Genomic DNA, 12505 nt, shown 5'->3' on the forward strand with positions numbered 1-12505 from the left:
GATAGTGCTTTCTCATGTTATCTGCTACTGGATGCACACCTCACAGCCATTTTCCCATTTCTCACTTGTGACCCAGCGGTCACCTTGGCTTTTTACAGAGCTTTTAGGAATGAGTGCTGTCCCACCATTCCTCTCTCACAAATGGAGAGGGAGGGATGTTTTTCTCAATGGCATGGCTTTCACAGTTATTCTTCCTATAGACCCAATGGATCAAGCACCCTGCAATGTCAAAAAAAAAAAAAAAAAGTGTATATATATATATATATATATATATATATATATATATATATATATATATATATATATATATATATATATATATATATGGCTGGGGGGGGGAAGAAAAAAAGCATGTAATCACCTGAGGTATGAACAATAACTTACTTTGGAATTTCTTTATTTACTACGTTTTCTTATAAGGTAAATAGCGATAGCGATTTAACTTTTTTAACATTAGTTAGTGTGTAAGGTTGCTGTTTGAGCGTAAACAATATTTTGTTTTTTTCCCAAGCAAATATAATAAGAACACAATTTTCTGACAATGGAAAATCTTTCTTCAACAGGAAAATAGAGAATACAAATTAATTTTTTTTTTCAATGAAAATATAATAAGAACAATTTCTAGACAATGGAAAATGTTTCCTCAAAAGGAAAATAGAGAATACAAATATTATTATTTTTTATCTTTCGAAATATAAATCTAATTTTTAAAAGTGCAAATGCTTCTTTGGATGTCGAATCCTTAGTTGAAGAAAGTGTTTTCTTTGCTGGAAGGCACAAATTGCACTGTTCAACGTTGTTTGCAATTTCTTCTTTTTAAACAAAATAATTTTTGCAGCAGTGATTCAATCTGCTTCTGAGGAGATTGTAGACAGCTGTTATTTGCGCATGCACCAGCGGGTGGCACACGTGACTCGCATGAGTCATTAATCAAGCTGCACTTAATATAGTGTTATTATGCCAAAATACTGATTTAATTAGTTTTAAATGAACCCATTGTAATCCTGAAAGTATTCCCCCTTTTTTCAAAATGTTACTATAATCTGATTACTACGTTTTTTGACATAACTGTAACGGATTACAGTTACTGGATTTTTGTATCCTGATTACTAACGCCATTACATGTATTCCATTACTCCCCAACCCTGGTAATGAGAAGCATTATACATGGATGCAAGTATGGTTGCTGTGCTGTATTAAAGCTTTAATCAGAATAAAACCGTATATTAAAAGCTAACAGAAGCAGTAACAAAAATTATGTGTAAAAATCATACAAACAACGAAGCATGAACACATGTTAGACTGCACCCCATAAACACAATCAAGCCTAGAAAAAAAGTCAAAAGTCAAAGTCAAAAAGTAAATATGCGGTCACATTTGCTGTTATTTAGCCGTTTTGGGGGGGGGGGTGAAATCAAGTAATTTCAATAGAAATATTTCCTCAAGCAGATTGCACAACAAGTATTCACAGTGGGGACCAAAAGAAAGCTACTTGGTTTGAAGTGATATGTGCTTCATAAATTTATATGATATAATCTAATGACAAGAACATGATAGCCAATCAGAGCCAGTATTTTTACACACATGCCGGCACACGCGGCAGCGCCAGCGGCGCCAAACACACACACGCAACAGCTACTCACAGAGATTCGTAGCAGCAGCAGAAATGGCGAGTCAGGAGCAATCCGATGAAAAGTTGGCATTTTCAAGGTGGAGATATAAGCACTACTTCAAATTCATTGTGGTCAAAGGCAAGAACGTGCATGTAATTTGTACATGCAATGTGTGACAGGCATCTACAAAGCTAGTGGCCAAAAACACTTTTCTTACAAAGATAATACTTGAAGTGCAGGATAAAACTCTTGCTGTCTGTTGACGTGCAATAAATATCGAAAGTTATGTACGAACACCTGTCTGTTCAACTGACTTGTGAAAACTGAAGAAAAAAATAATAATTCTCTGTCATATAGCAACTTTTTTTTTTTTTTTTTACAGTAACGCAAATAGTTACTTTCCCTGGTAATGAGTTACTTTTATTCAAGAGTAATTCAGTTACTAACTTTTTGGAACAAGTAGTGAGTAACTATAACTAATTACTTTTTTAAAGTAACGTTCCCAACAGTGAATGTGACATAAGCAGATGAGATTTCAGAGAAAAACAGCATGTAGTTGTCTGCCTTGTCTCCATTATGCTTTCACTGGTGTGCTACATGGATGTAATAAGGGTACATTCATGCTACACTTATGAGGCAAATCAGCCTGAATACATTAAAATGGTGGAAGTTGATATTGCCACTTTAGCTTATATCTGAATGTAAATTAACTTGAAATTACTTGATAATATGACCTATGGTTAGTTGGTTCAAGCAAGCACTTCATCTACATGTTTATACATGGACATTTTTTTTTTTTTTAATCTTCTCATTTTAGAAATCCACATGGCACTGTCACACACATACTGTTTTGAGTGGCTATAGGATCTTTTATGTTTGAGAGAAAGGAGAAACGATACTTGTTCAGTTTTGTTTGAATGTGCTTGAGGAAAATGGAAGCGAAGCATGGAAAAGAAGACAAGGAAGAAAGTGGAAGCGAGTAAAAAGAAAATGATAATATTGAACCAAAGAATGAGAAAGTCTGTACCATGTATTTGTGGTTTTTTAAGTGGAAACGGGAGAAGTCATATCGCTGAGGTCCATCTCCAGAGCTCCCTTTTGAGGTTTGGGTTGGTGCTATAATCTGGGTCAAAGTGCTAACTGCTAAGAGGTGCTTGTGAGAGGATCGTTCACACATGAATCATTTCTCATGCCTCTCTTCCTCATTACACTCTCTGCTGATAGAATTTCAAAGGCCTCCGTGTCTCTGACTGACCTTAAAGGTAAAACTCTGCCTCACGGCAATGACAGAGCATCACTCAACATCCTTGTAAGATGCACCACATAACTAAAGGCACAGAGAAGTACAGATTTGAATAATAATTAGTCACTCATATTTAGCATGAAGCCATACTGTGTTTTTAAAAATGTGTGAATGTCAGATAACATAGACCAGAACAGTTTTCACATATTGTGAGGTCAGTGGCTCAGTTCCAAAAGCATTTTAAGGCATCACAGATATGCTCACAATGCAAAGGCTGTTTTTCAAGCATAATTACACTGCCTTCTTCACCTTATTTTCAATGTGAATGTTTCCTGTTAATGTGTGAGACTTCTGATTCATTAGCCACTATAGGTGAATAACTGTTTATGATTACAGTAATACATTAAAACATTTTTATGAAAACAGCTGACATCACAAACCTTGCATATTCAAGTTGAAAATGCAGTTTACATTTTTACATTAAAAATAAAGATGATAAGATACTTGATTTTGAGTCAAAATTTGTGGTAGCATCACATATCTTTTGCAGATAAGGCAATAGATTGTTCCAAGCTTTAGTATTCCATTCAAGATTATGGACAAGATGAGAGAAATGTGCACAATTTTATATTTCGTATCACATATATTTCACATATATATTATTTATTGTGTGTGTATTTGTTTGAGTGTGTTCAGTCACAAGCTGTTGCCATTCACCTATTTCTATATGAAGTTTGGGATATTACATTAAAAAATTCTGTATCGAAATGCCAAGATGCACATGAATTTAAAAAAAGTGTCTTAACGAACGAAATAACATTTTCAAGTAAAAGAAATTTGCATATACTATGATGGAAACACATTCACCACATAAATCCCTTGATGTGCAACAAAAAAAACTTTGTTTCAATAGAGGATATGACTGGATAACTGGACTCATCGGAATCATTATAAGGGGTTTGTTGTTACATTTTTAATGGACTGTTACAACTATCCACAACCCAAACAGCCATAGCATAGCTGTCACAGCCACACCATCTCCACTCCCTGAATCGGACACTTACGCCACGCCCACTCGTTCCCAATCACCAGAACTCTGAACACCTGTGCATCATCACCAGTGCCACACATAAAACCCTCCGTCACCATCACCCATTGTCTAGTCTTGCAACGATCTCCTCACACTTACCTGAACGCCATCATTAGGGCCATTTGCACCGCAGGAACCTTTTTTATAGTACCAGAACTGATTGTGGAACTAGGAGCCGCAGGAACTAGGTGCGATTTTAGTACCGGACTGCCTTTTTCAAGAACCAAATTAGCTCCCACAACCAGCACAACTGGTACTGACCAGTAAGTAGACACTGATTGACCAGACACATTCGAAAATGCCCTGTAAACAACTTATTTTGCAAGTATGATGAACAGCGATAAATATATGGACGCTGAAGTGCAAGCACGTGTAGCAAATGTAGCACTGCCAGTTGTCGTTCGAGATTCTTAGTCCTCCTTTCCGTTCTTTCAATCGTTCACATATACATTTCATGTCCATTATTGTGAAGCCCGTGAGAAACAACAAAAACATAGCTCCAATTACAGCATCCTCCATCCTCCTGTTGTTAAGATTCCTCTTCTTTGTTAACGTTGTTGAACGCTGCGCACAAATAACATCTGTCGACTGGCTTACGTCACGTCCTAGTACACACGGTCGGTGCGAATGCAACCCTTTAAATGATACTGGGAAATAGTTTGCCCAAAGTCGTTTAGTACTGTACTTTTTGTTCGGGAACTAAAGCAGTGCAAATGGCCATATTGTAGGTTTGTTACCACATACTGCTAAGATACATCATATGCAAACACCGTCTAAAGGGGAATTTTGGATCCAATGTCCCCATTAATATATATTTTTTTTACTTTCTTTCCTGAAAATCTTTTTTTTTTTTGGTCATAAAATCTACAATGTTGTTTGAAGTAACATGCCACTTCTTCTGTAAATTCAAATATATCATATGATCAACACAGCTCTTTTCTGACTTGTCAACTGACACTGCGTGCGTCAAAACACAAAATTATGTTCTTGTCATTAGATTATATTATATTTTAAAATGTTCATAATCAGATTACAATTTCTTTTCTGTAGATTACATTATGACATATTTATAGAATTGCAGTACATTATTCAGAATTGATTGACTCATAATTTCTTTTTTTCTCCTTTAATTTTTCCTTTCTAAAACAATTCTACTTAAATGTTTTATTTTATTTGTTTTATTTTAAAGCAAGTTAATTAGTTTAATTTGAAATTGTATTATTTAATTAATTAATTGCTTTTCATCAACTCACAAACCCCCTGCATTTCAATCACAAACCCTATTTGGGGAAACCCTGGATACTGTAATGTTCAATACATTTTATGTTGTTGATAATGATTAATGGATACGATTGTTTTAGAGTTTTAGAGTTTGGTAAAAAACGAATCTAAAGATAATCCAAACATATTAAGAATACATTACCTAATATGTGTAATCCAATCAATTAGCTTACAAATGACAATTTCAATCAACAAACTGGTTGATTCATGATTGATTTGTTGATTAATTCAGACATTTCTTGAAAACGTTATTTTTATTCTTTGAGGACCAAAAGCTTGGAATGCAATGGGAACCGAAAAATGAATCATGCAATCACTCCTATTTGCTCAGTAATGCAATTCTATTCAGTTCTAGCATGTTTGGCTCCCTTATTGTTACATTAAGGAAACTGGCATATGTAAACCATTATAGAATTTGCTTTGTTTTCAGCATCAGTCAAGCTTTTTACACAGCTTCCAACATGAAGCTAAGCCACCTGTACAGCTGGTGCCTGCTGCAGCCTGGACTGTGCCCAAATCTAAGCGGGGCACTGGATTTATTCATACATCAGAACAGAAAGACATTCGGCAGCTCCTCACAGTAAAGCAGCACGTTGGCTTCTGTGCAAGAGAGTCGCTAAAAATAGGCTGCCACCAAGACTAAGGATGGGGATATAAACAAATGTATTCTGTTATCTCACAGAAAGGTTTAAGTATGAAACTTCATGCAACAGTGAGAAATGTCAGATGCTTTAGAGGAAAGTTTTAGACCTAGGTGTGAGGAAAGAGATCCTTTGTATTGTCATCAATTTCTAGACAACAAGTGTCCACATTGTGTTTACATATTGTCACTTGCGGAGAAACAGAAATCCTACCTCGGCTTTCTCATCCTGCTGCAAAGAACAAACAATAAATATTTTGACTAAGCAGTGTTTAGTGAAAATTATGACTTGATATTTCCTGTCTTCTTGAAAGAAAAGGGGAAATGTGTATGTTGGTGCCTCTGTTGTGTGTGTTCTGTGTCTGACAGTGTCAGCAATAGCTGAACAATGTTTTTCATGTGTTTTAGTGAAGATTCTGCAGTAACGAGCTTGCAAACTCTCCAGAGAATATCTTATGCCTTAAGAATGTGTTGATGAGCAAAACTGATGTCAGGAAGTGTCATTACAGCAGGCACGTACAAACGCTGTTATACACACAGACATTTACCGGCAGTCAGACTGTTGAGAAACAAAGATGTGCTGTGGTAGTGCTACATAACAAAAGTATCCTGAAATACTGCTAAATAGGATGAGAGGTTTATATATATATATTAGTGGTGGGCCGTTATCGGCGTTAATGTGCTGCATTAAGGTGAGTCTCTTATCGTGCGATAAAAGAAATATCGCCGTTAATCTATTCTCAAAGTTGGGTTGGGAGATGGGTGTATACTAGGCGAGCTATGATGACTTTCACCTATTTTTGCGCAGATGTATACCTAGCTGAATCTGTAGAGGGCGAGAACGAGTCTTTAAACCTGTATGTATGCCTACTGTGAAATTACCACATCAAACGTGACATGCTAACATGGATGCAGCTAAGATGCCGCTGGGTTTGCTTCAGGGAATTTTTTTTTTTTTTTAAAGAAGCTTCCCAATGGAAACCTTGACAAGATGCACGCCTGTTTCACACATAATCCGTCTGCATTGCGTATGCAGTCCGTGTGCGTAACGTATGTGGTGCTGAAGCAGCACGGACTCATAATCGATGTGCTTTCACACAGGACGCGATTGCAGTCCGCTACTCAGTACATAAACGATTGCTGCACTGCTGCAGACGCAATGCTCCTGGAACGCACTGACGGACCACAACAGCGTGAACGCTGGAACCCGTTAACATGGGTGCGTAAAAAAAACTACGAAATGCATACGCACTGCAGACGGAGTATGTGTGAAACAGGCATAAGGTTGTTTGCACCTTGTGCAATGTGGAATTCATTTACAGCTTTCTCAAGCAGTTTGTGATGCATTTTGGAAACAGTAGATGAGCCCCTGGTCTAATGCACCACCTGGTTTGAGAAACCCGTTCTTGAAAACTTAACGTTACTTTTAGTCATCATTTTTATTTGGGTAGCACACATATTCTGAATGCCTTCGGCAAAATTCAAATGAGCCATTTTAATCTAGATGAATCTAGATTAATTCCAAGATTACAGTGAGATTAATCTAAATTTAAAGAATTAATCTATGCCCACCACTAATATATATATATTACCTACTACGTAGGTTAACTTGGGGAAAATCAGTTTGCTTTGTAATGGAATACATAATCAGATATTCAGTGTTTGGATTAAATACTTTTTACAAGTGTTTTTGGGTTTCTACTTCTACAGTACTCTCCGGAATAATTTGTATAGTTAGCTGACATCATTCTAATTTAGTAGATTGTGGTCATTAGGAGTTAATAATAAGCTTTACAGAATCACACTTATAATTGCACTTCTTTCTGATCATTAACAACTGCAAACAATTAATGGCATTGTTTAGTCAGTACCCTGGGCAATTGCTAATTATTAATCAATGCTTTCATATGAGCATGGTTAATTGCATTAGTCATAAATCATAACCTTTTATTTTCTACCATGAAGAACCAGACTTTTTTCTCTCTCTCAAGGGTTTTGTTTGCACATTTTCCACAGAGATCTAGGATTCTTCAAATAATTGTATATTATGATTTCTTTTTTTTTTTCTTTTTTTTTTGTAAATAAGACTAATGGCAGATTTCAGTAAACAAGGCAGCAATGCGCACAAATTGATTAACACAATGAAATCCTTTTAATTATCAAAAGTTCATTCACAGAACTGAGGCCCACAGTGTTCATCTAGAGGCGGTGTTTCTTATCGTCTGAAGCCGGTACTCTTTTTCTGCTTTTCAGCTCTTTTGTTGAGGAGAAAAATCTATTTAAGTGGCTGAAGCTCTGACACAAAGCAAGAGCAGAAAGCTGTAGAATCTGCTGGCTTAATTGATTATTTGCGCAGAGCTGTATATCAGCGAGGTGCAGCATACCCTTGGGAAATAATGTAAAACAGATAACAAGATCAAATGTGGAAGACTTGCTTTCTACTGCCAGCTTTATTAATCTGTTTCTCTCTTAGTCAAAATGGCTTTTTTCCCCTCTACTCCATGCAGGTTTTCGCATTAAGGCAAGTTACGCCTCTTTGTCCCAAGTAGAATAAAAGCTACAGCTGAGGGAGGTTTTATGAAGCTGTTTTGATTTGAAAGAATATGGGTGGCTCATGATTTCAACATTAACTGAGCATTTGAGCTGCAAGCGTCCGTGTGGCAGGAAAATTGAAAGGGTTTAGCTCTGTTTTGGCTTGCTTTTTAAGAATTAGAACTGGAATTATTCAGTGGCAAGAGGTTTTAGAGACTTAATTTACTTTAAAACCGAGCTGTAAGGAAATCTGCGGAATCACACATGTTTGTATTTTGGCCTTAAAGGATCAGGCTTGTAGAAAATACAAAAGACTCCCTTGCTTGCTGCAGTAATTTTTGGATTGCAGATTTACACCAGTGAAACAGCCGCAATACACTTGTATACATGGCCTTGTAGGTTCTCTCTTTATAGCCGAGATGCTGTGAGTGTTTGTATTAAATCCAAATCAAACCAAGTGTTCTCTTATTCCACATTCTCCCATACTGCATTTACATAATAAAAATTGCATAGCAGTCTCGCAATCTACTAGACATCCTTCCTCAAACATCTCTCTAAGCCATTTCCAACTCTGTAAACTGATTTGTTTTTCTTATTCATGGGGTCTAGCGGCACATCAGACATGACTGTAATTGCCTTGCTCTCACCAGGGAGCTTCTTGTTTCTCATTCTGAAGTTTATTCTCTATTTCATGTCACCAAGGCAAAGAGAAAGACTGCACCCTGGGAGAAATGACACTCTCTCCGTCACCAAGAGGAGAGTGAAAAGATAAGAACGGTAGATAAATATCTGCAAATGTGCAGCTCGAAATGATGCTCGCCCATGTTCTCATTTTAAAATAAATGGGTGTTTATAAGTACACTTCCTATGGGTTTGGTCAAACTGTGGCAGTTCGCAAAAGCGAACGCAGCGTAATGCACTAACAATTCCATGTTAGTCAGAGGGACCAGCAGGGTTGCGTCTGTTTTTATGAAATCAACTCTTGGGATTACTCCTCTCGTTCTCTAATTGAGCTGCTTCATTTAGCATGGCGGTAATGCTCTAAATGGCCAGTTTATATTGACTGCAAAAAGGGCTGCTCACCCCAGGAGGTATCTACAGAGCGGCAGGAAGTGGGAATGAACCGAAGGTTATGTACGTCAGCCCTCCTTCAAATGAGATCCTCGGCAGCTGTGGATGGTTCTGTTTCTTCTTGTAATTTTAGCTCTTCCAGAATCAGACCCTGTCAGGTATAATTACGTAATAGATGAAGGTACCAGGCAACTAAATCTGTAGCTTTGTTCTGGAAAGAAATGCAGTTATTATACGAGTTTTAGGTTTCAGAGCTCAGAACGTTTGTTTTTTTTTATGTCAACAAACGCCTTCCTCTGCATCCATGAAAGGAGGAGGGATAATGTCAGCTCAGCTTAGTACATTTCTAATGAATGTTTTATTTTCTGCCCGAGGTTGCGTCTGAAGTGTTTGGACACTTGGAGATTTGAGGGGGTGGAAGAATACCTGGGAAATGCAGACAGTTTTGCAACAAGATATTTGGAAAAATTTATAGTGCCATTTTAACCTTCTGACTGCTTAGTTCAGGAAAACAACTTTGTTGAATTTTTTTTTTTCTTCTTTTTCTTTTGTTACATTGACGTTACAAGAATCCACCTGCATGTTTCAAAATGCTAAATGGTTTGAACTGGAAAAGTTAAAAGGCAGCCACAAGAAAGTGAAACGTGCAGTACAGCTATCAGTTTGGCGACATGCTTTTCTGCTGTCTGTTGTCTTGTAATGAGTTGGATTAAAAAGTTAAAGTGTTCTATGAATGACAATAAGTGCATATTATATATTTAGATACTGACATTTTCTGCAGTATACAAATGGTACCAATAATGCAGTTTGTCATTAAGTACAAATGCACAGCATTTTCTTTTGTCTTGAATAAAAGTTTCTTTGACAAGGAAGAATTAGACTATTAAATATATATTTAAAAAAATGCATTTAAGATGTATTATGTACACTACCATTAGAAAGTCTGAGGTCAGTCAGATTTTTAATATGCTTTTGAAAGAAGTCTCTCAAGCTCACCAAAGCTGCATTACTTGATCAAAAATACAGTAAAATGTATATTGTGAAAGATTATTACTATTTAAAATAACTGTTTCTATTTGAATATATTTTAAAATATAATTTATGTCTGTGATGCGAAGCTGAATTTTTTAGCAGCCAATGCTCCAGTCTTCAGTGTAACTTGATCCTTCAGAAATAATTATGACATGCTTATTTGCTACTCAAGAAAAACAGTTGAGCAGTTGAGTTTTTATTTACTATTCACTGTCTATTTAATGTCATGTATTTTGATCAAATTAAAGTATTCTTGCTGCATTAATGTATTATTGTATGTTCAAGTATTTATTTCTTCAAAAAAGACCCCAAATCTTTGCTTGATAGCGTATAATAAAACCCCACATCTGTAGTCTTAATGTGTTCACTACTTTTTAAGTACAAGCAAGAATAGAATTTTGGTTTGACAATCCCCAGTTGTAACAGGTTGGCAGAGGGCAGAATCGATATGCATCTGGTTATGGGATCGGCTGTAAAGTTATTTTGTATTCCATTAGTAGTCTAAGGTGCTTAGCAGTAGTCATTAAAAAGGCTGATACATGAAAGCCTTCCAAAACACCTGCGTCCTTCTTTCTATTCTTGGATTACTCTGTGCAATTTGAGGTTAAAAATAAAACTGAATTGTTTTTTTTTTCTATTTCAAAAACATTCACTCCAACTATGTATCATCAGATGAAGACAGCTGAAACTGAAGTGGCATTTTTCATCATTCTTCGTACTTGAAGCACAGACCTCAAAAAGGGCAAAACAAAAGCACTTACAGGGTTCATACTTTGCTAATGTCTGGTGAGCATGGTTGAGATATTAACCTCACAGTGTGTTCTTCGGCTGAAGTCTGTATTATACCTACATTGTTGTCAGGTTAATTACTGTGCTTAGAGGCACACAAGCCTGCTGCTTATTTTTAGTGTGACCTAAGAGTAAATGCCCTGTCTTATATGGAAAAAGAAGTGCTTCTCTGATTGCTGCACAGCCAGAAATCGGTGGCAGTTTCTCCGGAATAATAAAGACATGATCCTTTTAGGCAGCTGCACTTCATTTTTACCGTCAAGTTTTCACATCTGAAATATTTTTATTTAAAAGGAGACCCTGGAAATTCCACATCAGAACTGTACTTTTATCAGGGTTATGGAAAATTTAGAATTGAAAAATTGTCTCCCAATCACTTAAACCATGATTATGAATTGGCAAGAAGTTGAATTTGTATGACAAAATGGGAAATCTACTGAATTGCAATTCAAAGACAATGAAAACAGCAGTCTGAGAAATGCATAGCATATTTTTAGCCTATTAATGATACATCCTGATGTAGCATTTTATCTTTGTTTCTATCAGATTCCATCATGAGACTGGTGTTGAAGTACTTGGACAAGATGAGATGTTTCCGGAAACGTTCCACCATTCCTTTTCTGGTGGCACTCATTACCTTCCTGCTCTTCATAAACCTCTACATCGAGGATGGCTACGTTCTGGTGAGTTTGTTTACCTGTTGAAATCCAGCAGGTAAATTACAGAGGCCAATTTATTTACAACATCAGTGGAGCAGATAACAAGACAATAGTAGGCTTCACAACAACTTGGCTACTGTTGTTGCATGTGATATAGCATGAATTATCTCTGTGCTGAATAGTTATTTTGTTTATATGCTTTAATTACCAAAGGTTGCGTGTAAGGCTGCTGGTGCCGTGCTGCGCATGTATAATTATCAGAGCTCACACTGGAGCCTATTTAAAATTTCATGATGTAGAGGCAGTCCAAATGCAAGAGACAAATGTATTATTCATAAGGCCAACTTTATGATCAAAACTTTGTGATCATAGCATGTCGCGTGTGTTTGTCTGTTGAATTATTAAAAAATCTGTACCCATTTTGACTAAGTCACTGTTCCAAATAACACCCATTTAATTGAAATATAAACACCATCACAGCCAGGAAGAATTTTGTAAAGTGTGATCTGTTCATGTGTGGTAAAAAAAGACATTGAAGTATAGCAAGGATGCTAT

The 12505-nt window shown here is 36.4% G+C and overlaps 1 protein-coding gene across 1 annotated transcript in view; it reads left to right on the forward strand.

Annotated features, from left to right (window-relative positions):
• Positions 1 to 12505, forward strand: part of LOC113061513 (alpha-1,3-mannosyl-glycoprotein 4-beta-N-acetylglucosaminyltransferase C-like) — a 52433-nt gene that overhangs the window by 37774 nt on the left and 2154 nt on the right. The window contains exon 2 of the mRNA XM_026230676.1: positions 11838 to 11974. Coding sequence (XP_026086461.1) covers positions 11846 to 11974 — 129 coding nt within the window. The 5' untranslated portion in view covers positions 11838 to 11845. The remainder of the gene's footprint in view (positions 1 to 11837; positions 11975 to 12505) is intronic.

Source organism: Carassius auratus, chromosome 43, assembly GCF_003368295.1.
Source record: "Carassius auratus strain Wakin chromosome 43, ASM336829v1, whole genome shotgun sequence".
Taxonomy (NCBI): Eukaryota; Metazoa; Chordata; class Actinopteri; order Cypriniformes; family Cyprinidae; genus Carassius; species Carassius auratus.